The sequence below is a fragment of the Haliotis rufescens genome, unplaced genomic scaffold (assembly GCF_023055435.1).
Source record: "Haliotis rufescens isolate VD_foot unplaced genomic scaffold, xgHalRufe1.0.p SCAF_5, whole genome shotgun sequence".
Lineage (NCBI taxonomy): Eukaryota > Metazoa > Mollusca > Gastropoda > Lepetellida > Haliotidae > Haliotis > Haliotis rufescens.
In genome coordinates this window covers 39,602,614-39,629,642 of record NW_025964223.1, presented here as the reverse complement: position 1 = coordinate 39,629,642, position 27,029 = coordinate 39,602,614, and the positions used below count along the sequence as shown (strand labels likewise).

At 39.3% G+C, this 27,029-nt stretch overlaps 2 protein-coding genes across 3 annotated transcripts in view; one reads left to right on the top strand and one right to left on the bottom strand.

The window, feature by feature from the left end:
- Positions 1 to 1,222: 1,222 nt before the first annotated feature.
- On the bottom strand, positions 1,223 to 21,211 carry LOC124112413 (mitochondrial carrier homolog 2-like). Its single transcript, XM_046472508.2, has 12 exons — positions 21,092 to 21,211; positions 19,789 to 19,873; positions 15,309 to 15,415; positions 14,411 to 14,497; positions 14,136 to 14,193; positions 13,457 to 13,508; positions 12,805 to 12,864; positions 9,374 to 9,467; positions 8,162 to 8,194; positions 7,320 to 7,387; positions 5,894 to 5,960; positions 1,223 to 4,966 (listed from the first exon to the last, which is right to left on the bottom strand). The coding sequence occupies exons 1-12, from the start codon at positions 21,179 to 21,181 to the stop codon at positions 4,862 to 4,864; spliced, it is 906 nt and encodes a 301-aa protein (XP_046328464.1). The 5' UTR covers positions 21,182 to 21,211; the 3' UTR covers positions 1,223 to 4,861.
- Positions 21,212 to 22,396: 1,185 nt separating this feature from the next.
- Positions 22,397 to 27,029, top strand: part of LOC124112441 (cation-independent mannose-6-phosphate receptor-like) — a 77,530-nt gene continuing 72,897 nt past the window's right edge. For both annotated transcript variants that reach the window (XM_048384018.1, XM_048384019.1), the window contains exons 1-3: positions 22,397 to 22,572; positions 25,329 to 25,620; positions 26,338 to 26,575. In XM_048384018.1, coding sequence (XP_048239975.1) covers positions 22,418 to 22,572; positions 25,329 to 25,620; positions 26,338 to 26,575 — 685 coding nt within the window. In that variant the 5' untranslated portion in view covers positions 22,397 to 22,417. The remainder of the gene's footprint in view (positions 22,573 to 25,328; positions 25,621 to 26,337; positions 26,576 to 27,029) is intronic.

Below are 27,029 nucleotides of genomic sequence, written 5' to 3'. Positions count from 1 at the left end.
GTTTAATGCTGCTTTGAACAGTTTTCCAGTTATATCACGGTTTGTCAGCTAAATGTGAGAGGTAAGACCGAAGTGATGCAGGTCTCAGCTAAATGTGAGAGGTAAGACCGAAGTGATGCAGGTCTCGGACATTTACCACTTTGGTGAAACCCATGAGCACGGTTATGGTTCTGACAATTGAGTGACAAACCTAGAAACATAATCGGGGCGAACCAGGATTTGAACCCACAATCATAGGTTTCTGGCGTCCCAAAGGGACGCAAATCTGCACAGTGAATCACGGCGCCTTAGACAACTGGGCCCCCGTGCCCCCATACCAACAGACTTTGGTTGGGCTAACAACCACTCTGCCACCAATGATCCTAGTCTCATGAAGGTTGGTGGAAAGTCAACTAGTTGCCAGCAGCATTTCTGCAAAACTGTCACCGTGGATTGTAAATACGTAAACACAGGCCACGCTAACCAATGGTTGATAGCACGAGAAACAATGTGAACTGTCAGGGTATGACAAAATCCGATCCTCTTTTAGTCAGATCTAACGAGGACGTTTGGAACCCCCACAGAATTGGAAGGATGGAATCATTGTCATCCTGCCATGGACAACCATGCAGGGCTTAAAATGTGTAAGGAATGTTTTACACACTGCAAAATTCATCACTGGACATCTTTGGTTGCCTGGCGATTTGCCCAAAAGACTAAACTGTGGACTATAGGTTGACAAAATCCTTTTCAATTCATAATTAATTTCCTATTTCAGTTATGATAAATTGGAAGAGTTATTTCCCTTAGTACTTTCACAGTGTTAATGAGCTGAGGTTGAGTTTGAGCCATGTTCCGGCCATATAAGTGAATGGTGCAGGTTATACAATCACTATACACTGATATTAGCCACAAGCATATGTATTGTGCTGACAAACCAAAATCGGGATCATGTTGATCTGGGATTCGCAAGACATATAGGATTCTTGCATGTCAAAGAGATGTAACTACACAAAGTAAATTGCCATGCCTCAGATTTCCAGGCCACCTGTGCCTTGTCAACATCCCTGGCACAGCTGTGGTAACCGTATCTCTGGGCTGCTCCTTTAAAACAATTCTGATATCAACTTGTATCAACTTGTAGTGGCATGGTTATGAGACACAGCTTGTACTCCCAAGATAACTGGCATGCTTGTGAAAGAACAACTTTGATTCATTATTGAATTAAACATCAACAAGTGACCATGGTTTTACTGCTGGCTTTATTCCAGTAAGAAAGGATCATTAAAGGAATACACGTATATTATTACTAATCTTCCAACCATCTGTACATATACATCATGGAAGTCATAACACATCTGGGAACACTTTCTTCTAGCAGCAAAACACTCCTCTATGTGTCTCCTCTCAAGCTACGATTTCAATCAAGGGCTCTCAGAATAATCATAATCTAATTTCTAGCATTTGTTGTTGCAGCTTAGTAATGCAGATTTATACTTCGCAAGCGAAACTATACATACTGCCTAAGGACAGAGTCTATTACTTCACACAGCCTGTATCCTTATAAAGCAATATGAAAATCGAAACTGAAAATATAAGCTGCAATACTAGATTTCAAATTGTTTTTTAACTAGCTTAACTAGTTACCAATGTCACTTCAGTCTTCCAAACTCATACGATAACAATTTTCAGTAATTACAAACAACTCTGAAGTAGGTCAGTGTAGGAAGGCAAATACCTTTGACATTTCACAATAAAAACTATGTTCTTTATTTTTATATCAACTAACGAAAATCACTTTTGTTTCTAAACTTTGACCACTGTTCCGGTAGATTTAGAAAAATTCTGTAAACCAAGTGACTTCAAACAAGCCTTCCTGTGTTTGCATTCTCAATACTTGTTCAGTCTGCCAAATCGTTGGAGTCTACTTGACCAATCTTGACTCTTAGCATCATTTTCAGTACATACTATTGTTAGCAGTGCTTACTCGACTGAAAAGAAGTTTACTAGACTGATGGGATCAAGTTTGGTACAGAAAATGTAGCTGATTAGTATCTACCACAAACACATCAACTAAAGCCATACCTTGTACTTCAACAACAGAACCCTTCACGTACATCATAAAACAGGATTCTGGCATCATTGCATCAATAGTCACATGATGAAGCTTCCAAACAACTACCTGTAAAAGGAGTTGCCCCCTCCTGGATGTTGTGAGGACCAGCTCGGAGCCTTTCATGACCAGAGAGCTGATTATCTAAATTATAAGAAACACTAAGGCGTAAAATAACAAAAATTCTAACAACAAATAAACCACACTGCAGTTAGTAGATTAGTAAATGGAAGCAAATAAGCTTAAACAAATAGGCCATCATTTCTAATTTGGTAAAATATGTGTTGGTACTTTTCTGGACCCTGAAACATGACAAAACTACTTTCAAATATGATATGTATTTTAACAGAGAAGTCAAGCAGTAGCAAGTGTGCAGAAACATCTGGGAACTGAGGTAGTCAACCTCTGTGTTTTGTTCCTCAGCTCTCACAACGAAGATGAACTCATAAAGATACATGTAATGTCAAAGACTTAACACACAACCATAAGTACTGTCACACTGAAAGTTAACAGTCCATAGAATCTATTTCATACCAACATAAATATCATCAATATTCAGTGAGAGTATAATCATTCTTTAACATCAGTCAAATATCTTATTAACACTGACAAACATTAACAGACTTTTGGTACTGACGGGTGCATTTTGTTATCAGGAGTTGTCATACAAGGGCTTGATCATTTGCTTGATAACGGTGTTAGAATCTACACCGAAACGTCGCCCAATTGTAATAAAGAAGTTGCTCATCCATAACAATTTTGTCTTAGTTACCATTCCAACTTCTAAATGCCACTCAAAGAAGTTATACAAGGGCTTGATGTAAGCAAACAATGTGCCAAGCAATTTGTGTTTAGTAGTCATGTTACTTCTGTTAATGAGTTAGTTATAGTATTTATAGTTATAGTTATATTATCATATACATTTATACTTGTATACAAGATTACCTAGAAAACTAAACTGAGTATAAACAGATTTAAAGTAAGCATTAAAAAAGAATGGAAGGGCACTGCTGCAAAAAGCGCCCCCCACCCCACCTCTACCCTGGATCCGCTCTGGGTACCTTCATAAAGTTTGGGACTATAGGTATAAGAAGGGTCACTTTTTATGATATACCACAACATAAAATTGTACAATGTATCTATTTGCAAGTGAATGCAGAACATTTTCACCTTGTTTGGAAGTCATTGTCATGGGAAAGCTAGCTGAGCAGACCACATATGCACTAAGGGAGGTAACTCTAATTTCTTACCTCCAGGCTGATATCGATAGCCCATTGAAAATGCATTGATAAGCCATATCAGACCGGCAGGGGATATAATACAGGTCTGGTTATTACACCCCTTTTGATATGACTGTTTCCATGTTCACTCTATCGCACAATGCCTCATATCATTGATATATAACAATGGTCTTATCACACCCACTCTTGCTCCGTTGTCTCATTGTCTCCAGTGCTTCCCCATACATAATGTTAGTGGTAAGGCCTTATAATGTCGCTTCTGTTTCCTCAGCACATTTCACATGGTAAGGTAGGACTTAACAATGAGTATGGTTATAAACAGGTGGAGAATCAAACCCAGGTATTAGGCATGCAGAGTGAATGCACTGACCACTGAGCTACCAATAAACTCACTCAATATGAAAATATTAGTACATGTTGAATTGCAACAGTGCTTCAAGTTTTAAAATTACCTTATTTCCCTGTTCTCTAAAGACTCTTGACATGAGAAAGATGATATTGACTTTCATTGTTTTGGTTTGTTTATTTAGTCTCCTATAATATCATAAGACATGATATCATTACGAACTAGTTGTTACAATAACTGTACAATGAATAATGTATTCTTAAAACTGCATTCTCATTACTGTATTCCTATATTCTTATTACTATATTCCCGTATTCACATTAATGTTCTGATCTTTATAACATCTGGAACATCCCAACAGGTCACGTCTCTCACTCTGCCCAAACTGACTCTGTTGAAGGGTTTAAACATACAAGGAGCTGAATGATGTGAATTCCAAACAAATATAGTAGAAAATGATACAGACTTTGTCCAAATAGGAAATATGTTAAATTATGTACAATCAATGACAAATCAACACAGAATGATGTCAGGTATAGCGGTCATGTTATCCTGAAAGCCTGGCAACTAGGAAATTATGCACCCTTTTAATCCATAATCTTTCTGTAGACTACTGAAAAATATCCAGTGGTTGGTGTGAAAGTCAGCAGAGTTAAGCAGATGCCAGGTTGGTTATAAATTCTATTACAACGAAACACAGTGGATCCCAGAAATTTGGACAATTACTGTTGGTAAGTATCTGTATGGTTAAAGGCACATTACCACTTAGCAATGATTTGTTAATCTGGAAATTTATCAATCCAGACAATTCTACTGGGAAAGGTTCTGTCCAGAATAACAGGGTTTCATTGTATCAAGGTCAGGTCAGGTCGAAAAGGGTCAAGTTGACAGTCGCATGTCAGATACATGGTCATGTCGTTTCATGCTGAACAGTCACAATGTCAGGTCTGGCAACACAGACTTGACGATTCAAACAACCATTCATATGTCTATCATTTATCCCTATCATCCCAAAACTCCAGAGTCACATACACATCATCAAATGAAAATGAGCAATGGATGCTACATGCTATTTACAGGGTTTGTCTATGTTTGTTACAAGGGCCAATTTTACAAAAATATGGTTGAGTCCTCCACCTCATTATGCTGTCTGTGTGTGGGGGAGGTCGGCATGAGGGCGTCTCACTGTAGGAACCTGGAGTTGGCAGGGTAGGGCTTCCCATCCATCAGAATCATTGGTCCCTGGTAGTACCGCCAGAACATACTGGAGCCTCGCTTCAGGGCACCCTGTGGTTAGAAGAAGATGCAGAGTGTTCAGTGATGTTTGCTTGTTTGTTTGTTTGTTTGTTGTTTAACGCCGCACTCAGCAATATTCCAGCTATATGACAACCGTCTGTAAATAATTGAATCTGGACCAGACAATCCAGTGAGTGACATCATAAGCATCAATCTATGCAACTGGGACACAATGACATGCATCAACTATGTCAGCGAGCCTGACCACCCGATCCAATTAGTAGCCTCTTACGACAAACATAGTCGCCTATTACGGCAAGCATGGGTTGCTGAAGATCTATTCTACCCCAGATCTTCACGGGTCATTCAGTGATGATTAGGTGATCAATTGAATGATTGAGCATCTATGGTTTTCACCGCAGTCAGCAATATTTAAGCAGACAATCCATGAAAGATGACACACAAACAGCCAGGGCCACATATTGTAACCTTTCGATTCTGATTCATCTCATTAGCTTTTACCAAACAAATTGGGTACTGAGGGCTTACTATGCCCCAAAATCCTCAAGGAAAATTTACAAGATTTTACGCAGGGATTTGAGCCACAAGCACAATAGAGAAATAGTTTCTGGAATTATTTTTATGCTAGAAATATGTCTTTAACATCCTGCATAGCCTACTGAAAGACTAACGAGTCCATCATTCATGCCTGCATCAACAAGCGAGATGCACCACTTGATAAATATGCTAGCCCAACTGCACTAGCCTGAATATTTTGTTTGAACTGTTACTCTGGACAGTGGTTGGCAGCAGCTGAAATTCTCCAACGTAGCTAATGGTACAATAAGATTTCGGCTGAAATTGCTGATCCTAACAATCATGTCCTCCCTAAGAAATCCTCCAATCAAAGCATGTCAGTGTTATCACTACTTTGATGACGAGGATGCCAAGTGACTACAAGATGTAGCATCATCTCACCTGTCTTCTCAAGTGACCGAAGCACTCAAACCAGCTTCCATAGACTCTCCCGCCAGTAGCCTGAAGACTGGAACAAACAAGTGGAATTAGTGAGTGCGGGCATTTATCTCCAGTCATCAATATTCAAGCTGAATCACAGCACTCTGTAATATTCCTTGGCCGGGTAAACCAGAGGTTGACAGCATGAGAAAAGATACACTCAAACCATTGTCACCACCATATTGTCATAATAATAAAGACAGGACTGACTTCTCTCTCAGTCTTTCAATGAATGTAGGCCAGAATCTTTATCAATTAACACTAGGATCTGTACTGGATTATCACACTGTAAGAATAAACTAGAAAATGAAACCTGTCAAAATAATTCAGTGACTTAATGCAGTTTGGAGACATCCTCATTTTAGTCCACTCTTAGAGGAGCATCAGGAGCTCCGGACCTTTTCTGCTTCGGATAAAAGTTTGAAATAAATTTGATGCTTGGTTCATCTTGTCAAACAACACATTACACTCATATCATGAGCTTTCCAAGTTCATATTTTTACTTATGTTTGTGCCAATAATGCAAATACTGTAAATCTTGAAATTAACGCGAGCATGAATTAAATGCGAAAATTGCGAGTGGTCTTTGCTCATGTTGCTCGCATTAATTAACTTCGCATTTATGTCTCCCAAATGACTATCAACAATAAGACGGCCTCACTGCACACTTTGGATAGCGGAAGAACCAGCTTGAATATAGACACAAACACGGTTTATTGAGCAGCAGTTGTAACAAGTATATAACAATGTCATTCAAAGAATAGGAATAACAGAATAGGCATCCGGTGAGTTATCACTGCTGGGGTCAAGAGTTCTACCCACTCGTGTCAAGCTTGTTGACACCTTCTCTGCATGCCAATCAGTGACATGTTGTTGGTTCAGTTATGTTATTCAAGTTATTGCCTTTGAACATCCTTAATACCAGTGAACAGAGTAAACATATAAACAGTGTGTTGCTTTTAGCATGTTTAGGAAAACACTTTATTGTTTTTACGGAAGTGTTTTACTCAGTGCTAATAAGCGGGGCTATTTGCTGTTTGATTGGAATTAGGTAAGGATATATATCATTCCACTGGGGATGGGGTGGGGGGAGTCGCATTGATAGTGAGTCGCAATTTTGGCTAGGGGTCAGCAGTCATATTCATTTGGAGACACATTAATTTCCAGATTTACAGTATCCCCTTTGTCAGGCCACTCGTTCAGATGACATGTTCATCTTGTGTGCAGTACTAGCCAAGTACCACATATCCCAACAACTTGGCTTCTACAGTGTAACACATGAGGCCACTTCCTGACAAGCCTGACATACTAGCCCTTGGGATACCATTAACACATGGACAAACTGACTGGGGCGAGTACCAGCCTGGATCCCCACTACTCCACTTACCCTGAGCCGTTGATTGCCATGATGTTTGTGACCAGAGTGAAGGGATATGTCAGGTGAGACACGATCAGCTGAAACAAGACAGCATGTTTATTTGTTTGTTTATTTATTTACAATGCTGTACTTTGTTGTACTCCAGGTGCTCAGCAGGATCGAGTCTAGACCAGAGAAACCAGAGATTGATATAATGAGCAATGTCCCATGTAGTCGGACTATGATGACACGCTATCAACCAAGTCACCCGAGTCTGACCACCTGGTCCATTTTGTCATCTAACCACTAATTCCCACAATGGGTTATAAGATGGTAATAAACGTGAAGTAGCTCTATCAGGGAAACTGAACGTGTTGGAATGACCAAAAGATTCCACTGCCAGTAATCATTTAAAATATGTAATTTTAACACTTTGTTCATTAAATAAATAAATACACATATGTATAATAAATGTGTGAGTTAGTGTGGTTTTAAACAAAACCATTGGTAGAAACATTTTATTTGTTTGTTTGTTGTTTTACGCCGCACTCAGCTATATTCACGCTATATGTCGGCGGTCTGTAAATAATCGAATCTGGATCAGACAATCCAGTGATTGACATCATGAACATCAATCCACGCAATTGGGATACGATGACATGCATCAACTGAGTCAGTGAGCCTGACCACCCGATCCTTTTAGTCACCTCTTACGGCAAACATCGGTTGCTGAAACCCTATTCTAACCCAGATCTTCACGGGTCGGGGGAAGCCAGAAATAGGTGGGGAATTGAAACTGAGGCTTCAGCAGGCCAAGTGAACACTAAAACCACTAGGCTCCCTGGCCACCCTGTATTCTATCTGCTACTCACCCCACATGCTGCAGCAGTATATGACTTCATGTCCTGAAATTGAATGTCAGAATAATAAACACTATGACATCAACAACCCTGTATTCCAGACATATAACAGCAAACATACAACTGGAACTGGAACTGTTAGATAGGCATTTCTAAGAAATTAGTCAAATACATCATGGATAGCAACTTTTTTATTATACTGTAATAGCGGCGTTTTGGTACAGATCCTTAGAACAGTGTCAGTTGTACTTGACAGTATAATAAAGAAGTTGTTTCCCATAAACTTTTGTCTACTTTGTAACTAGAACTTAGAGAAATAGAAGACCCATTCTACCCTGGATATTCATGGGTCCTGTTACGGTTAGACATTTTGCGGAACACTTTGGTATGTATTGTCTATTTGTTGGTATATATGTCTGTGTAAACATTTCAAAGATCCCTTTTGAGTAGATCACCTGAAATTATTAGAAATATTCTAAACCAGACATTAGTCTCACTGAAGTAATGGTTATCATCAAAACATTACAAACACCTTGAAACCTTCTTAAGCTGTGATATTTAAACCATATATCAAAATTTCAAAATTATTCAAACTTAAAACATAAATATGTAAAAAGCACAAATATTTCTATATAGGGATATAGTGTTTCTACTTTAGGCAAGGCAAGATGGATAATTTCTTCTGTGAAAAAGCAGAAAATCTGGATACTTACTAATGTTAAACCATATATTTTTACCAGACAAAACCCAAACTTATTGACTCCTAGGTATGAAGATTGCTTACACAACTTATCTTAAATGACACCCATCATGATGAGAAACATTTTGTTCAGTTTTTCACTGCCTAATCAAGGCTACTATGAAATTCAGCATATGATCAACATCATCAGCAGGACATCCACATCATCACATCTTGACCCTGTGATCCAAGAGGTATGAGTAGGCTATGAGTGTGTGGTTGACATTATACTGATACCTTGGTTTGTTTGTTGTGTAACTCACAACGCTAATATGTTGATAGTTTGTTAATAATAAGTTTGATGTCCAGACAAACCAATGATTGCTATTATCAGCAACATCGTCGGATAGATTCTACACTGACACGCAATCAGCGAAGTCAAAGTGTCTGACCATATTATCCACCTAGTCCTCTGTTACGGAAAGCATAGTTTGCTGAGGACCAGTTCTAACCCAGAATCCCCATGGGGACTGTTTTTGCCTTACCTTGTCCTCTACTAAGTACTTGTTCACTAACTGTGCAAGGAAGTTGGTTATCCAGACCGTAATCACCTCTCCCACTAGTCTGGGTGCAATGCCACTGTAATACATCGTAACAAGTCATATTGTATTCCTGGATATTGAGTGAGTGAAGGTTGTGAAACACTGTAACAAGTCATGTTGTATTCCTGGATAATGAGTGAGTGAAGGTTGTGCAACATTGTAACAAGTCATGTTGTATTCCTGGATATTGAGTGAGTGAAGGTTGTGCAACATTGTAACAAGTCATGTTGTATTCCTGGATATTGAGTGAGTGAAGGTTGTGCAACATTGTAACAAGTCATGTTGTATTCCTGGATAAAGAGTGAGTGAAGGTTGTGCAACATTGTAACAAGTCATGTTGTATTCCTGGATATTGAGTAGATGAAAGTTGTGCAACATTGTAACAAGTCATGTTGTATTCCTGGATAATGAGTGAGTGAAGGTTGTGCAACATTGTAACAAGTCATGTTGTATTCCTGGATAATGAGTGAGTGAAGGTTGTGCAACATTGTAACAAGTCATGTTGTATTCCTGGATAATGAGTGAGTGTAGGTTGTGCAACATTGTAACAAGTCATGTTGTATTCCTGGAAAATGAGTGATTGAAGGTTGTGCAACATTGTAACAAGTCATGTTGTATTAATAGATAATGAGTGAGTGAAGGTTGTGCAACATTGTAACAAGTCATGTTGTATTCCTGGATAATGAGTGAGTGAAAGTTGTGCAACATTGTTACAAGTCATGTTGTATTCCTGGATAATGAGTGATTGAAGGTTGTGCAACATTGTAACAAGTCATGTTGTATTCCTGGATAATGAGTGAGTGAAAGTTGTGCAACATTGTAACAAGTCATGTTGTATTCCTGGATAATGAGTGAGTGAAAGTTGTGCAACATTGTTACGAGTCATGTTGTATTCCTGGATAATGAGTGAGTGAAGGTTGTGCAACATTGTTACAAGTCATGTTGTATTCCTGGATATTGAGTAGATGAAAGTTGTGCAACATTGTAACAAGTCATGTTGTATTCCTGGATAATGAGTGAGTGAAGGTTGTGCAACATTGTTACAAGTCATGTTGTATTCCTGGATAATGAGTGAGTGAAGGTTGTGCAACATTGTAACAAGTCATGTTGTATTCCTGGATATTGAGTAGATGAAAGTTGTGCAACGTTGTAACATGTCATGTTGTATTCCTGGATAATGAGTGAGTGAAGGTTGTGCAACATTGTTACAAGTCATGTTGTATTCCTGGATATTGAGTACATGAAAGTTGTGCAACATTGTAACAAGTCATGTTGTATTCCTGGATAATGAGTGAGTGAAGGTTGTGCAACATTGTTACAAGTCATGTTGTATTCCTGGATATTGAGTAGATGAAAGTTGTGCAACATTGTAACAAGTCATGTTGTATTCCTGGATAATGAGTGAGTGAAGGTTGTGCAACATTGTTACAAGTCATGTTGTATTCCTGGATAATGAGTGAGTGAAAGTTGTGCAACATTGTAACAAGTCATGTTGTATTCCTGGATAATGAGTGAGTGAAGGTTGTGCAACATTGTAACAAGTCATGTTGTATTCCTGGATATTGAGTGAGTGAAGGTTGTGCAACATTGTTACAAGTCATGTTGTATTCCTGGATATTGAGTAGATGAAAGTTGTGCAACATTGTAACAAGTCATGTTGTATTCCTGGATAATGAGTGAGTGAAGGTTGTGCAACATTTTAACAAGTCATGTTGTATTCCTGGATAATGAGTGAGTGAAGGTTGTGCAACATTGTTACAAGTCATGTTGTATTCCTGGATAATGAGTGAGTGAAGGTTGTGCAACATTGTTACAAGTCATGTTGTATTCCTGGATAATGAGTGAGTGAAGGTTGTGCAACATTGTAACAAGTCATGTTGTATTCCTGGATAAAGAGTGAGTGAAGGTTGTGCAACATTGTAACAAGTCATGTTGTATTCCTGGATAATGAGTGAGTGAAGGTTGTGCAACATTGTAACAAGTCATGTTGTATTCCTGGATAATGAGTGAGTGAAGGTTGTGCAACATTGTAACAAGTCATGTTGTATTCCTGGATAATGAGTGAGTGAAGGTTGTGCAACATTGTAACAAGTCATGTTGTATTCCTGGATAAAGAGTGAGTGAAGGTTGTGCAACATTGTAACAAGTCATGTTGTATTCCTGGATAATGAGTGAGTGAAGGTTGTGCAACATTGTTACAAGTCATGTTGAATTCCTGGATAATGAGTGAGTGAAGGTTGTGCAACACTGTTACAAGTCATATTGTATTCCTAGGGTTTGAGTGAAGGAATGTTCCTCACATTCCCTATTTCTAACTTACTTAATGCAGTTCTTTTATTTTAAACATTAATTTATCTTGTTTTCAATCATGAGATGTTGGCAGATTTTCATTTTTAGGCCTATCACAGTCACCTGTACATGATGAACTCTCAACCAGACAAACTAGTGACTGAAAGCATGAACACCAACACAAACCACAGAGATCACTGACAAATATCAGAGAGCCTGAAAACCCTGCACAGTTACTGTTAGATTTGGTTGGTTGGTTGTTTTAACGCTGCACTCAGCAATATTTCAGCTATATGACAGCGGTCTGTAAACAGTGTTCAAAATACCTGCCTGCCCGACCGTCCTAGACGGGTTGATTTAAACTCGGGCTGCCAGATTTTCAAATTCCCCTGCCCGACGGTCGGGTTATATTTCATATGTGAAAATATTCTAAATATTTCCCGATGATAAGCATTAATTCACATGTAAAGATGAATGATAAAATGTAACCAAAAAGAAACCCCGTAAGCTTATCCTGAGAAACACATGATTATAGTGGGCAGGCGGGTTTTGGTCAGGGCTGGCAAGTATTTCTGGTAGCCAGTCCTGTGGACTGGCTGAAAGTTTTGGGAGTTTCATACCCTGCTGTAAATAATCGAGTCTGGACCAGACAATCCAGTGATTGATATCATGAGCATCAATCGACATAATTGGGATCGATGACATGCATCAACCAAGTCAGCAAGCCTGACCACCCAAACCCGTTAGTCACCTCTTACAACAAGCATAGTCGCCTTTTACAGCAAGCATGGGTTGCTGAAGACCTATTCTACCCTGGATATTCATGGGTCCTGTTACGGTTAGACATTTTGCGGAACACTTTGGTATGTATTGTCTATTTGTTGGTATATCATGTATATATGTCTGTGTAAACATTTCAAAGAAACCGTTTCAGTAGATCACCTGAAATTATTAGAAATATTCTAAACCAGACATTAGTCTCACTGAAGTAATGGTTATCATCAAAACATTACAAACACCTTGAAACCAACTGTTGTAAATCATTCTTAATCACAAGAACTAAGTGTGCTCTGTGTGAAACTTACGCAAAGAAACCACAAATTCCATCATTCCTATAGATCTCTCCTATAGATGACCATACGGAACTGAAACAGAAATGACACTGATGAATAATGTTAGGGTTGGGTATTGCAATATAATGCGACACAGGTCTGTTTGTTTGTTTGTTGTTTGCCTCTTATGACAAGCATAGTCGCCTCTGATGACAAGCATAGTCGCCTCTGATGACAAGCATAGTCGCCTCTGATGACAAGCATGGGGTGCTGAAGACGTATTCTAAAGCGGATCTTCATGGAATGGTGGTGAATGGGTCCAGAGTATTTATAATAATGAAATGGAGATGTAACAGGGTTTGAAATTATTCTAAAACCCAAAAAGACAGTCGGGCAGGTGACCCATAAATGTTGTCTGCCCATCTTCAAAGTAACCTGCCCGCATTCACAATTGAAAAAAAATAAGGAGACAAATCGTGTCTTGATTCAGTTGAAATAATGCAAACAAAAATTTGAGAATCTATGTGGAGTCAGAATAAAACTGCATGTGAAAGGAGTCTTAAAATTATCTGCCAGACAGTCAGGGAGGAGGAATAAAATATCACACAGCCCTTCAGAAAAGTTACCAGACACGGGCAGGCAGTTATTTTGGACAGTGAGATGTAATAACAAGGATCGTACTTACTTATATTCTGTTTCTTTGCCTACAAACTGCACCATACATCTCAGCATAATCACTGAAAAAGCATACACAAATATTACTCATCCAATGCCTGTAAACAAGGTTCATACTAGGGCTGGGATGGGTAACTCGGGTCGAGTGGGTCATGAGGACGACCTGGACCTGTGGTTAGTCACGTGAATTATTGTTAAATGACAAACACTCACTATAGCTCAGTGGTTACACTAGATGTCGCTAATGTTCGCATTTCTTTCTGAAGATACATCCATTCCTTTTGACTTGCATATGTTTGAGTTAAGATAACGCTTCAGTCAACTTCCGTGTACGCATGATCAGATCGTTTGATGCATATAACTGAATAGTTACTGCCTGGGCTGCGGTGAAACAGTTCCCAATCAGACATCTTGTTCACGACTCTTGAGCATGTTGAGACATGCAGTTGATACCCGGGTAGGGTCGGGTAATAGGGGGTCGGATACCCGGGTTTATTGTTTTGGACTCGTCCCAGCCCTTATTCCAACAGATATGGAAAACTAAAATGCATGGCCTTTTTAAGGCTTTCAACACTGTCAACTGTCATTTTCAAGGCTCCCTACAAATGAACAAGTGATAATGCGAAGATTGCTGGGACCTTCCTGCCCTGGAATTAAAAAGATGTTGATGTCAGAGGGAGTTCCCTTACCATGGAATGGATGACTTGCTACAATACCCAAACATCTACCAGCAGTTTCTTGTGCGGTCTGATGAAAAAAACATGGGAAAAACAATTTTTAGTAATAATTATTTTTTATCAAAACATATAAAACATTTGAGATGCAAGTTTTACAAATAATATGCTGCTTTTAGGAAATTACCAATATCACAGCCTTGTTGGTACATTCTATTAGCTAAAAGAAAAATGACAAAAGAATTTAGAAAAGTTTCTTTTACATGTTAAATGATGGAATTAATAAGTACCTCTTTGCAGAATGTTTTAATCCACGTCACAAGTTCATCATCAGTACTTGACTTCTCTTCTTCAGCTTTATTCATTCCTTTAAATTTCTACAAATGGAAAGGTTTGTTGGTACATCAAGTTAACAAATAGTGAGTGGGTGAATGTTTCTTTAGACCAAAATCAGCACATTTCAGCTATATCAAGCAGGCCTGTACCTGACTGTGTCTACACCAGGCAGACTGATGGCTGATTGCATGTGCAGTAATTTATACTGCCAGGCTTCACTGACACGATCAGCCGAACCCTGATCACTAAAGGATTGTAGCACTATGATAGTCTTAAGTCTATGTAGAAGAATCGGAGTTTCAATCACCTGAGGACTAAGATCGCTCTGTATAGCGAGGCCATGGTCTCATATATTATCCATCCAATAAACATAGGATGCCCACAAACATAGGATGATCACAAAAACCAGATGACGCCCCGGGCTGCCAATGTGGGAACCCCCCTACATACACAACAAACCCTTTGTAGGCCCTACAAGGTTAACTTCTAGTCACATGGATATATCTTGGCATTTCCCAGGGGCTGATATTCTTCCAAAATCTTTACTAAAGCCAAAATAATTCCTGTCATGGAATGAAATATATCTCAATTCAGATTAATATCTGGGCTTTTCTAATTCATAATGCAGCCACTCAGATGGAAATCTGGGATGAACCCTTGATTCCTGACAGTTTGGTTACATCAACACAGTATTGAAACTTCAGCTGACAAAGTATTCCTTGATCAAAATGTAGGTCCAATGTTAATGATTAGTTTCAGGTATATAACACTTAGGAGGAGTTTTAAGACATGTAAAGTGTACAGGAGTCACATGAAATAAAGCACATCAATCTACATGGTTAAGTTGAGTACCTCCATCACAGCATTCTGGACCAAATTTCCCAGCGTTCCGGACACCACTCTGGGGAACACACCTCTGTACAATCCCCAGAATCCATCACATTTCTTAATGTGTCCAACTAAAAAAAAAGATAACATGTCAGGCAAATATACATAATGAGTCACATCTTTAGCTCAACTCTATTTCCTAACACATACTTGTCAAGAGAGGTTTAAAGATAAAAACACTCAGACTTGTAAGTTAAAACATCAGGATAAACATCAGGATAAACATCAGCCATATCAGGATAAACATCAAGGTAAACAGTCACATCAGGATAAACATCAGCCACATCAAGATAAAAATCAGCCACATCAGGATAAACATCAGCCACATCAAGATAAAAATCAGGGTAAACATCAGGGTAAACATCAGCCACATCAGGATAAACATCAGCCACATCAGGATAAACATCAGCCACATCAGGATAAACATCAGCCACATCAGGGTAAACATCAGCCACATCAGGGTAAACATCAGCCACATCAGGATAAACATCAGCCACATCAGGGTAAACATCAGCCACATTAGGATAAACATCAGCCACATCAGGGAAAACATCAGCCACATCAGGGTAAACATCAGCCACATCAGGATAAACATCAGCCACATCAGGGTAAACATCAGCCACATCAGGATAAACATCAGCCACATCAGGATAAACATCAGCCACATCAAGATAAAAATCAGGGTAAACATCAGGGTAAACATCAGCCACATCAGGATAAACATCAGCCACATCAGGATAAACATCAGCCACATCAGGATAAACATCAGCATCAGCCACATCAGGGTAAACATCAGCCACATCAGGACAAACATCAGCCACATCAGGGTAAACATCAGCCACATCAGGATAAACATCAGCCACATCAGGGTAAACATCAGCCACATCAGGGTAAACATCAGCCACATCAGGATAAACATCGGCCACATCAGGGTAAACATCAGCCACATCAGGATAAACATCAGCCACATCAGGGTAAACATCAGCCACATCAAGATAAAAATCAGGGTAAACATCAGGGTAAACATCAGCCACACCAGGATAAACATCAGCCACATTAGGATAAACATCAGCCACATCAGGGTAAACATCAGCCACATCAGGATAAACATCAGCCACATCAGGACAAACATCAGCCACATCAGGATAAACATCAGCCACATCAGGGTAAACATCAGCCACATCAGGATAAACATCAGCCACTTCAGGATAAACATCAGCCACTTCAGGATAAACATCAGCCACATCAGGATAAACATCAGCCACATCAGGATAAACATCAGGGTAAACATTGGCCACATCAGGGTAAACATCAGCCACATCAGGGTAAACATCAGCCATATCAGGATAAACATCAGCCACATCAGGATAAACATCAGCCACATCAGGATAAACATCAGCCACATCAGGGTAAACATCAGCCACATCAGGATAAACATCGGCCACATCAGGGTAAACATCAGCCACATCAGGATAAACATCAGCCACATCAGGGTAAACATCAGCCACATCAAGATAAAAATCAGGGTAAACATCAGGGTAAACATCAGCCACATCAGGATAAACATCAGCCACATTAGGATAAACATCAGCCACATCAGGGTAAACATCAGCCACATCAGGATAAACATCAGCCACATCAGGACAAACATCAGCCACATCAGGATAAACATCAGCCACATCAGGGTAAACATCAGCCACATCAGGATAAACATCAGCCACTTCAGGATAAACATCAGCCACTTCAGGATAAACATCAGCCACATCAGGATAAACATCAGCCACATCAGGATAAACATCAGGGTAAACATTGGCCACATCAGGGTAAACATCAGCCACATCAGGGTAAACATCAGCCATATCAGGATAAACATCAGCCACATCAGGATAAACATCAGCCACATCAGGATAAACATCAGCCACATCAGGGTAAACATCAGCCACATCAGGGTAAACATCAGGGTAAACATCGACCACATCAGGGTAAAACATCAGGGTAAACATCAACCACATCAGGATAAACATCAGCCATATCAGGGTAAACATCAGCCACATCAGGGTAAACATCGACCAGATCAGGATAAACATCAGGGTAAACATCGACCACATCAGGATAAACATCAGGGTAAACATTGGCCACATCAGGGTAAACATCAGCCACATCAGGGTAAACATCAGCCACATCAGGGTAAACATCAGGGTAAACATCAGCCACATCAGGGTAAACATCAAGTTAAACATCAGCCATATCAGGGTAAACATCAGGGTAAACATCAGCCATATCAGGGTAAACATCAGGGTAAACATCAGCCATATCAGGATAAACATCAGCCACATCAGGATAAACATCAGCCACATCAGGGTAAACATCAGGGTAAAGATCGACCACATCAGGATAAACATCAGGGTAAACATTGGCCACATCAGGGTCAACATCAGCCACATCAGGGTAAACATCAGCCATATCAGGATAAACATCAGGGTAAACATCAGCCATATCAGGATAAACAACAGCCACATCAGGGTAAACATCAGCCACATTAGGGTAAACATCAGCCACATCAGGATAAACATCAGGGTAAACATCAGCCATATCAGGATAAACAACAGCCATATCAGGTAAACATCAGGGTAAACATCAGCCACATTAGGGTAAACATCAGCCACATCAGGATAAACATCAGGGTAAACGTCAGCCATATCAGGATAAACAACAGCCATATTAGGGTAAACATCAGCCACATCAGGATAAACATCAGGGTAAACATCAGCCATATCAGGATAAACAACAGCCATATCAGGTAAACATCAGGGTAAAGATCAGCCACATTAGGGTAAACATCAGCCACATCAGGATAAACATCAGGGTAAACATCAGCCATATCAGGATAAACAACAGCCATATCAGGTAAACATCAGGGTAAACATCAGCCACATTAGGGTAAACATCAGCCACATCAGGATAAACATCAGGGTAAACATCAGCCACATCAGGATAAACAACCTCATATCAGGGTAAACATCAGCCACATCAGGATAAACATCAGGGTAAACATCAGCCACATCAGGATAAACAACAGCCACATTAGGGTAAACATCAGCCACATCAGGATAAACATCAGGGTAAACATCAGCCACATTAGGGTAAACATCAGCCACATCAGGATATACATCAGCCATATCAGGTAAACATCAGGGTAAACATCAGCCACATCAGGATATACATCAGCCACATCAGGATATACATCAGCCATATCAGGCCAGGGAAGACCAGCCTTCCAACAATTGCCCATCAAACCCATGACACAGTGCAACAAGCGAATACTTTCACCACTAGGCTAACCCATGGCCCCTCAAAATGTCGATGGTCATCATCAAACATGAGAAGCACATGAAAGTTTCTCAGGGTCTGATGTATTATTTCTATCCAAAACAATGTAGTAGGGCTCCAGATCATTTTTGGAGCCAGTGAGTATATTTCACACCTATCTTATCATTCACACTGGGTCTGCGATAGTTTTCTTTCATTGGGTATCCTTTTATTACCATAATATTATATGGGTTATTCACTATATTTTTACACCAATGAATTTTTACACGCTGTTAAAAAATTCTAAGTGACTTCCCAGGAGTAGAAACTAACATTTTTAGTACACTAGTCCTTATAATGATAACAAGTAGCAAAAGCCTTATAAAGGGCAAATTTCTACTCGTCCTTATGACACCTTAACCATTGGGCAGTTTGGCAAGGACTACAGGACTAGTGCCAATTTCTAACGCTGCTTCAAAGTTTCTTCTGTTTATGTGCCACCCCAAGTGTGTCACAAAAGATGTGTAAAGATATTTGGGCACACAAGCTGAAAAGGCTACACTGGGTAATTACACACATTGTTGTTATCATGGTTCTACTATGGGGTTTTGACATTTACATGCATGTGATATTTGTATGCAAACTGCTGCACATTAATTGGGTTATGGTGATTATTTTGCATATTTCATGCTCATGGTTTATTCTCCCTTCATGCTCATGGTTTATTCTCCCTGCAGTGTTTTATTTTACGATAAACAACTCCCACTTGTCGTTTATTTCTTAAATGAAGAATCAAAATTTTGTACAGCCTCTTAAGGATGTTAATGAAATGTACAAGCTCTTACAATACTTACCTGTATTTAAATAACAAGGAAGAACAAAGCGTAGTTTGTTACACGATAAAGCATTGTTCTATCATGATGTAATTTCTGGAGATTCTTATATTTGCACTAGCAACTTGATGACATCATATATAATACAGCAAAATTTGTTGACATCTTAAAACATTCTGCTGTGTGCAATATTTTCGACTTAACGTTACACCCTCACTTTTGAAGGAAAACATTAACATATATGCACAGGTTTAATCAACATGATTACCCTTTACTTCTGTAACCTATAACCTATAACTTACCATAATGCACTACATTCGGGTAGACCAGTGACTCTTTGCCAAGGATGGACACAGAGGGTTTTGGCCTCATAGGCTCATGTCCAACCTGAAACATAGCAATCTTTTTTAACTTTTTGTTTTATTTATTTTTTTACATATCAATATATTTATTGATTCACTGGAGTCAACTACATTCAGTGGATTGCGTTCACGTGGCAGTTGAGTATAGGGTTAAGAGTATTGTTGGACACTGCTCTGAAGATTTATACTGACAATCAAAACTCTTTAACTGATCATTGACAGGTTGTTATTGTTATTATTCTCATTTTGAATGCATCATTTGACACCACCTTATGCAGTATTTTGGGGATTTTCCAGCATGTCAGCAAAATGTTTGAGAAAAGCCTGGAGTGATGAATGGCTTGGATTTTTACCATTATGTGAAAACCAACACGTACTGGCATTTTATATTATTGTGTATGTGTTTGTTAAATAATAATAGAACACTAAAACGAGCTTCTGTGTAATACCAATTTTATGAAACCAGTGAATAGTTCTGATGAGTGAAAGTACATCAGATACCAGAACTATTCACAAGTTTCATAAAATTGGTTAATGTTAATGTTACAGGTCTCTTTTATTTTCTCCATTTCTACTGTGGAGATGTTCCCTTGCAAGTATAATCCTTAATCCAGATTACTGGCTACTGTTTGGGGTGATTGGCTTCTGCTACCAGTCCTGTAAAGTCACTGGAAATGTTGGAATGTCTGACCTGGTGACTTTGTCGGAATGAACCTTGACCATGTTGACAATCAAAGTTTGCAAAGTCAGTGAAGCGTGAGACACTTAGTGCTAGGGTCAATTAGAGAGACAGCAGGTGCCTAGTAAACTGCACTCTTTGGACTCCCCCTTTTCAAATAACCATGTAATACATGAAATTAACCAACTTATGAGACTACAAAGTGTGCATGACATTACCAAGGACAAACGACATTAGGGCCTAAACCACTTCTACTACAACACCTTCATGATTTTCATTTTTTATATGATATTTTTCTATGCCATTATGACTCATTTCCAATTATGAGAATCATTGGGACATATCTGGGGACCATCAGTCAATGTCCTTGAAGACACTCCAATCGGAACCTCAGACAACCTCTGCGGTGTGTCGCGAAAACAGTGGCATATAGATTTTACCACGAAATAACCAGCACTAGGAAGAGATGGCATTTTGTGTAATTGTGAAGTAATAATGACAAAGGCTGTCAAATTGGCAACTAATCTTTTACTGCATCTAGGATTAAATTAAACTAGAACATACCTGGATTAAGACTTTGGCATACCCAATCGGGTGCATGGTTGCTGTAACCAATGCCCCCACTCCATACTGAGCAGCAAGAAGAGCCGACATTTTGGATATCTAAGCAAGGGAGGTAATGCGTAATCGTGCGGAGTTGTGTCCCTTGGAATATCACCAAGCTCCTTCCCAGCGCGTGACACCTTCGTTACACTCTCAGAAATGAGAAATTAAAGTTACCTTAAAAATTAAATGTGGACTTGAGTTGGATTCAACAGTTTATCCTCTTGGGTCTTGGAGACAGACTACCTATGACCCGAAATGTTGTTACATTTATGTGGTTTTTTTTATATCTTTGGGGAATGCTAATATTACTGTTAATTGGGAAAAGGTCTACTAAGAGACTCTATATAAATTTCTACTTCCAATGTGAATATTTACGTTTGTTGAATCAGATTAGGTTTTACTTTTCCGATAATCGAGTCTGAACCAGACAATCCAGTGATTGACATCGTGAGCATCGATCTACTCAGTTGGGATACGTTGTCAGCGAGCCTGACCACCCGATCCCGTTAGTCGCCTCTTACGGCAAACAAAGTAGCCTTTTGGGCAAGCATGAGTTGCTGCAATCTCATTAAAATCAGGACTTAGTTCTCGCTACTGCTAAACAAAGTTTGTTTGTTTAGCGGTAGCGAGAACTAAGGTCCGATTTTAATGAGATTGGGGTTGCTGAAGACCTATTCTCTGTAACGGATCTTCGCGGGTCAAACAAAAACGTGGAGTGAATTAGTACGGCTTTACGCCGCGTTCAGCAATATTTCAACAATATCACGGCGGCCACCAGATATTTAGGTGACATTACACATTGTACCCACGCGAGGCATATCCATAACCCTTTGTATTGCCTTTGGCGGTATGTTTAATTACAACAACTACTATACCCTACTAGTCGGCAAGCCCATCGTTCTCTACTCAGTTTTGGGAAGATAAAATACGCTTCTGAACTATACATGGCAATTTTATAAACGAGAGAGTGAGAGAGAGAGAGAGAGAGAGAGAGAGAGAGAGAGAGAGAGAGAGTAAATGTTTGAGGTATAAGGGAATCAACTTAATCATGTTAATGAAGGAGTAAAGACTGTGCATCTTTATACATAATCTGTACGTGTAAAATATTATAACAGTACAGTAACATTACATGATAAAGTTAGGACCTCAAATTTATCAGACGTTCTTGCGTTAACAATGAAGACAATCCAGTCACGTGATGTGTCATCGGTCAAAGTCCCGTGACTATCATGTGATCAATTATTAATAGATGCGCGGAACCCAACTGCGCACAGTGTTGTGAAAATGGCGACTGCCAGCATGAAAAGTTGTCCGTACCTCGGACAATCGATGCAGTCAAGCATTTTGCTGTTCATTTTCATAATAGTTGTTTCATCAATACCCCAAAGTTTTGGAGATGACTGTACTATTCACGGATACGATGTCAAAATGCTTTCAAAGTAAGTAGAGTGCTAAAAAACAAGGAAGTAGAAATCACATGACAAAAACATTAATTTAAACATTTTCCGGGTTTTATTTACCTGAATCATCATTGGTAATTTGGACTATCATAACTACATTCTCTGCGGGTCTGCTACCTAGACTACGCTTGTTGCCAAATGAAATGTCATAACACAGAAATTATGTTTTGAAGTTGATTCTTGGGCACTGTCACCGTCAGTGGCGTGAAATCATAAATCACACTGATTGAGATAGATTGCCTATCACCAAATAAGTGACAAGGCCAAAACCTAATAATAACAACAAGAATTTGATGCTGTTTGCTCAGGGTATCAGAAGTCACTGGTCATAACAACTTGACAAATCAGTGCACAACAGTATCACACATGCCAATGTAGCAGGATGTGGAGTCATCCCGCAGATGACGTCCGTACCTTTTCTTTGGTCATGTGGACCAGGGTGCCGTTGTACAAAGCGATCTTAGTGCTAAGGTGATCGTAACTCCCATACCTTAACATAGACTTACGACAGTCGTAACGCTAAGGTTGTTTTGTACAATGGCACCCAGGTGTTCAACCTCAGAAATGAAGGTCTGTGGTTCATGTCCCATCACAGGACTCAGAAATCTTATGGCCACTAAATTAAATGCAAAAAAATGGGGCTGAGCACATTCATATTACTATTGAGCAAGATGAGTCTCAGCCCCTTACTATGATCTACTATGTGGCTTGGGAATTGTTGACGGGGGAGTGTGTAGCAGGCCATGGAGTCATCCCACAGATGACATCGATACCTTGTCAGCTTGCATTTAAACATATTTCTGCTTACAATGCTGTTTCAGGTGACTTCAAATTTGCGTCTGTCCGTGCTATCCACCATGTGTGTCACAATGATGATACATATGTAGCAATTGTAGCAATTTTTTGCATTATCACTGTTGTAGAGTTCATATACACATGATACCTGCAGCCAGTCAGTAACTAGCAATCTTTAAGGTCATACAGGTATGCAAGCTGAAAAGGTTACATTGGGTGATTAACATGTTAAGCACAGTGTTGTTATACTATTTTTAAGAAACAATTTAATGCATATATATAAACATGAAAGAAATATAATTGGGTACTTACTTTACTCATATATGCAGCTTATCTGGAGCACTGATAATAGTATTGTCATCAAATAATATGAACAAATCGCTTCCATGGCTTTGAATTTCAAGACATTTTACATAGTTTACTGTGCTTTCCTTTATGTTTCCAAAGCTCTCCATATGCAGACATGCCCTAATGACCTGTGAAGATCCTGATCAGAATAGGTCTTCAGCAACCTATTGTCATAAAAGGCGACTATGCTTGTCGTAAGAGGCGACTAACCGGATCGGGTGGTCAGGCTCGCTGACTTGGTAGCATGTCTTCTCTCCCAATTGCGTGGATCGATGCTCATGATGTCAATCATTGGATTGTCTGATCCAGTCTTGATTATTTACAGACTGCCATCATATAGCTGGAATATTACTGACTGCGGCGTTAAGCAACAAACAAACAACATGCAATAATAACGGAAATACTGCTCAAGGTGTCATCAAACTCTCTTACTCTTCCTATTTAGCGGTCCTGTCTGTTTAATTAATGTGTTGGAAGCACGGTTATCATACTCAAAATGAATGATGTAGATCGGCCTACCACTCTGAGTCACTCTTACATGTCTGAACCATGCTTCTCAAAATATTATTATTCAGATACTGAAATTTGTAGACAAAGTAAATAATAATCACCATAATAATGAATGGAAGTGTGGCCTGTTCTGCTCACCTGATCAATACATAAATAAAACTTAAAATTGGTGTTTGTTTACCTAACAACATCTAGTCAGTTAAATTACTACCACGTCTCTATGATCATGTATGTCAAAATAATTTCTTTCCAATTGAGCATGTTGAGGGGTAGTGGGGTAGCCTAGCTGTTAAAGCGTTTGCTCAACATGCCGAAGTTTCGTAGCCACATGGGTACAAAGTGTGAAGCCCATTTCTGGTGCCCCCCTGGTGTGATATTGATGGAATGTTGCTAAACATGCTAAAAGCAAAGTAAAACCATACTCACTCACTTTAAATTAAAGATTGCAAACAACAAATGTTATATTTGCGATAAAACTTTCTTAGTAAAGTACATTGTCCTGGGGATGATGATCATCACTATGCTCACTCTGAGAATGTGGGTTTGAATCCCGGATGGGACTTAACCCCCCAAAAGTACTAGAATTTGTACTTTACAAAGAAAGTGTTATCCCAAATATAACATTTGTTACATTTGACCACTTTCTAAATGGCATTGTCACGTGTGTATTCATAGCTTTTGACCATCATGACCATGGGAGCCATGCCAATTTACACTTGTCAGAGGTGTACACAAAGTATGTGATCTAGACTACCAGTTGTCAGACTTGATGGGACTCACCCCCCCAAAAGTAGAATTTGTACTTTACAAAGAAAGTGTTATCCCAAATTTAACATTTGTTACATTTGACCACTTTCTAAATGGCATTGTGTATGCAATGTTCTTAGCCCATTGTGTGATTCCTGAAAAATGAATAAAAAATAAAAACAAAAATGACAAGTTACATGTTTAGGGCTAATCAGCTGGTAGTAAGGTCATAAGACACACTAACATTTAAGGACTTGTGTATTTTATATTTACAAGCTTGATGGGTTGATGGTGATTTGATCTTGTGTGAGATAATATATGTCTTATTTTTTTAGATATAATCCTTGGATATCGTCATCAAACGATGGCAACACAACATACAAAATTAGCTTGTGCGAAGCTGTAAGAGTTTCAAACGCAGCCAATGAGTGTCCTGCAAAGACATCAGTCTGCCAGCTGACCAGGGGAGAGAAGTCTGTCTCTCTTGGCAACTACACATCTACCTTCAATACAACAAAAGATAGCAAAGATGGAGAGGTTATTGTATTCTTCCGTGGTGAATCATGCCCAAGGATGCCGACGGAATACAGAACGACTATCATTTACTTTAAGTGTGGAAAAACATTGGTAAGCAGTGTCAATATTATTATTAAATATGAATATGAATTTTTGTTCTTGTTGTGTTTGACCAACTGAATGCTTGTCTCTTGCTTCATGATGTCTCTCTTAGCTCTCAGTGCTGCAGATTTGGGTTTGAATTGGTCTTCAGACAGCCATGATTGTTGAAATAGGCGACCAACAGGATCGGGTAGCCAGGCTCACTGACTTGGTTGATGCATGTCTTGATATCCCAATTGCTAAGATAGATGCGGGGGCACAGGTGGCCCAGTCGTCTAAGGCGCCACAATTCGCTGTGCAGAGTTGCGTCCCTTGGGCACGCCAGAAACCCGTGATTGTGGGTTCGAATCCCGGTTCGCCCCGATTATGTTTCTAGGTTTGTCAGCACCATACCCGTGCTCGTGGGTTTCACCGAAGTGGTAAACATCTGAGACCTGCATCACTTTGGGCTTTCCTCCCACATTAAGCTGACATGCCGCGATATAACTGGAATACTGTTAAAAGCGGCGTTGAACCAAACTCATCCACACACTCACTTAGATAGATGCTCATGATGTCAATCACTGGATTGTCTGGTCCAGACTGGATTGTTTACTGACCCCAGTCATATAGCTGAAATATTGCTGAGTACTGCAATAAACAACAAACAAGACAACGTTAGCAATCTGCTTCAAACATTTCACGAAACACTACACAGTGTTTAGTCTCATGATTTGTCATTTTCAGGGCTCACCAGTATTCTTGGGAGAGTTTGAATGTTCCACGTACTTTGAATGGGAATCTCATGTGTTCTGTGAAGACATTACTAAACCTGTGAATGAAGTGCCTTGCTATCTGTATCTCAAGAATGAAAAATATGACTTATCTCCCTTGGCTAAAACAACCGGCGCCCATTTTGTGGACTCAACTGTGAATAGCCAGTTTTACATCAACATCTGTCGAGACATTACAGGAGCTGGCTCTGGTAGGTTCATGTGTACAATAAGCCACAAACAGTTTAGACGTTAGGTGTGTTTTGTTCATCAATGTAGGTATAAATTTATGTAAAGAATGATTATCATTGGGCATTTTGAGGAGAATAGATCCCCAGTACCCTCTAATTGTCATAAAAGCCTGATGCGAGTAGGCTAATGTTAGATTTGTGTATTTAGCAATGTTCTATTCTTATTGTCTTACTATATTTTGAATTTGACCCTAGTTTAACCTTTGGACTTTTACCACACTTAAAACTAAAATTTCTTGATGTATAATGACATGTTTATTGGGAATTGGTCAGTCCCAAAGAATCTAGTACTCATATTCTATCACTAATTATCATAATCCGCGAGATATACAAGGCAAAGACTACACGCTGTAGGGAGGTTAACATGCTGTAACCAATGTCAGCTAGAGCTGTCATGATAAACATGATAAAATTA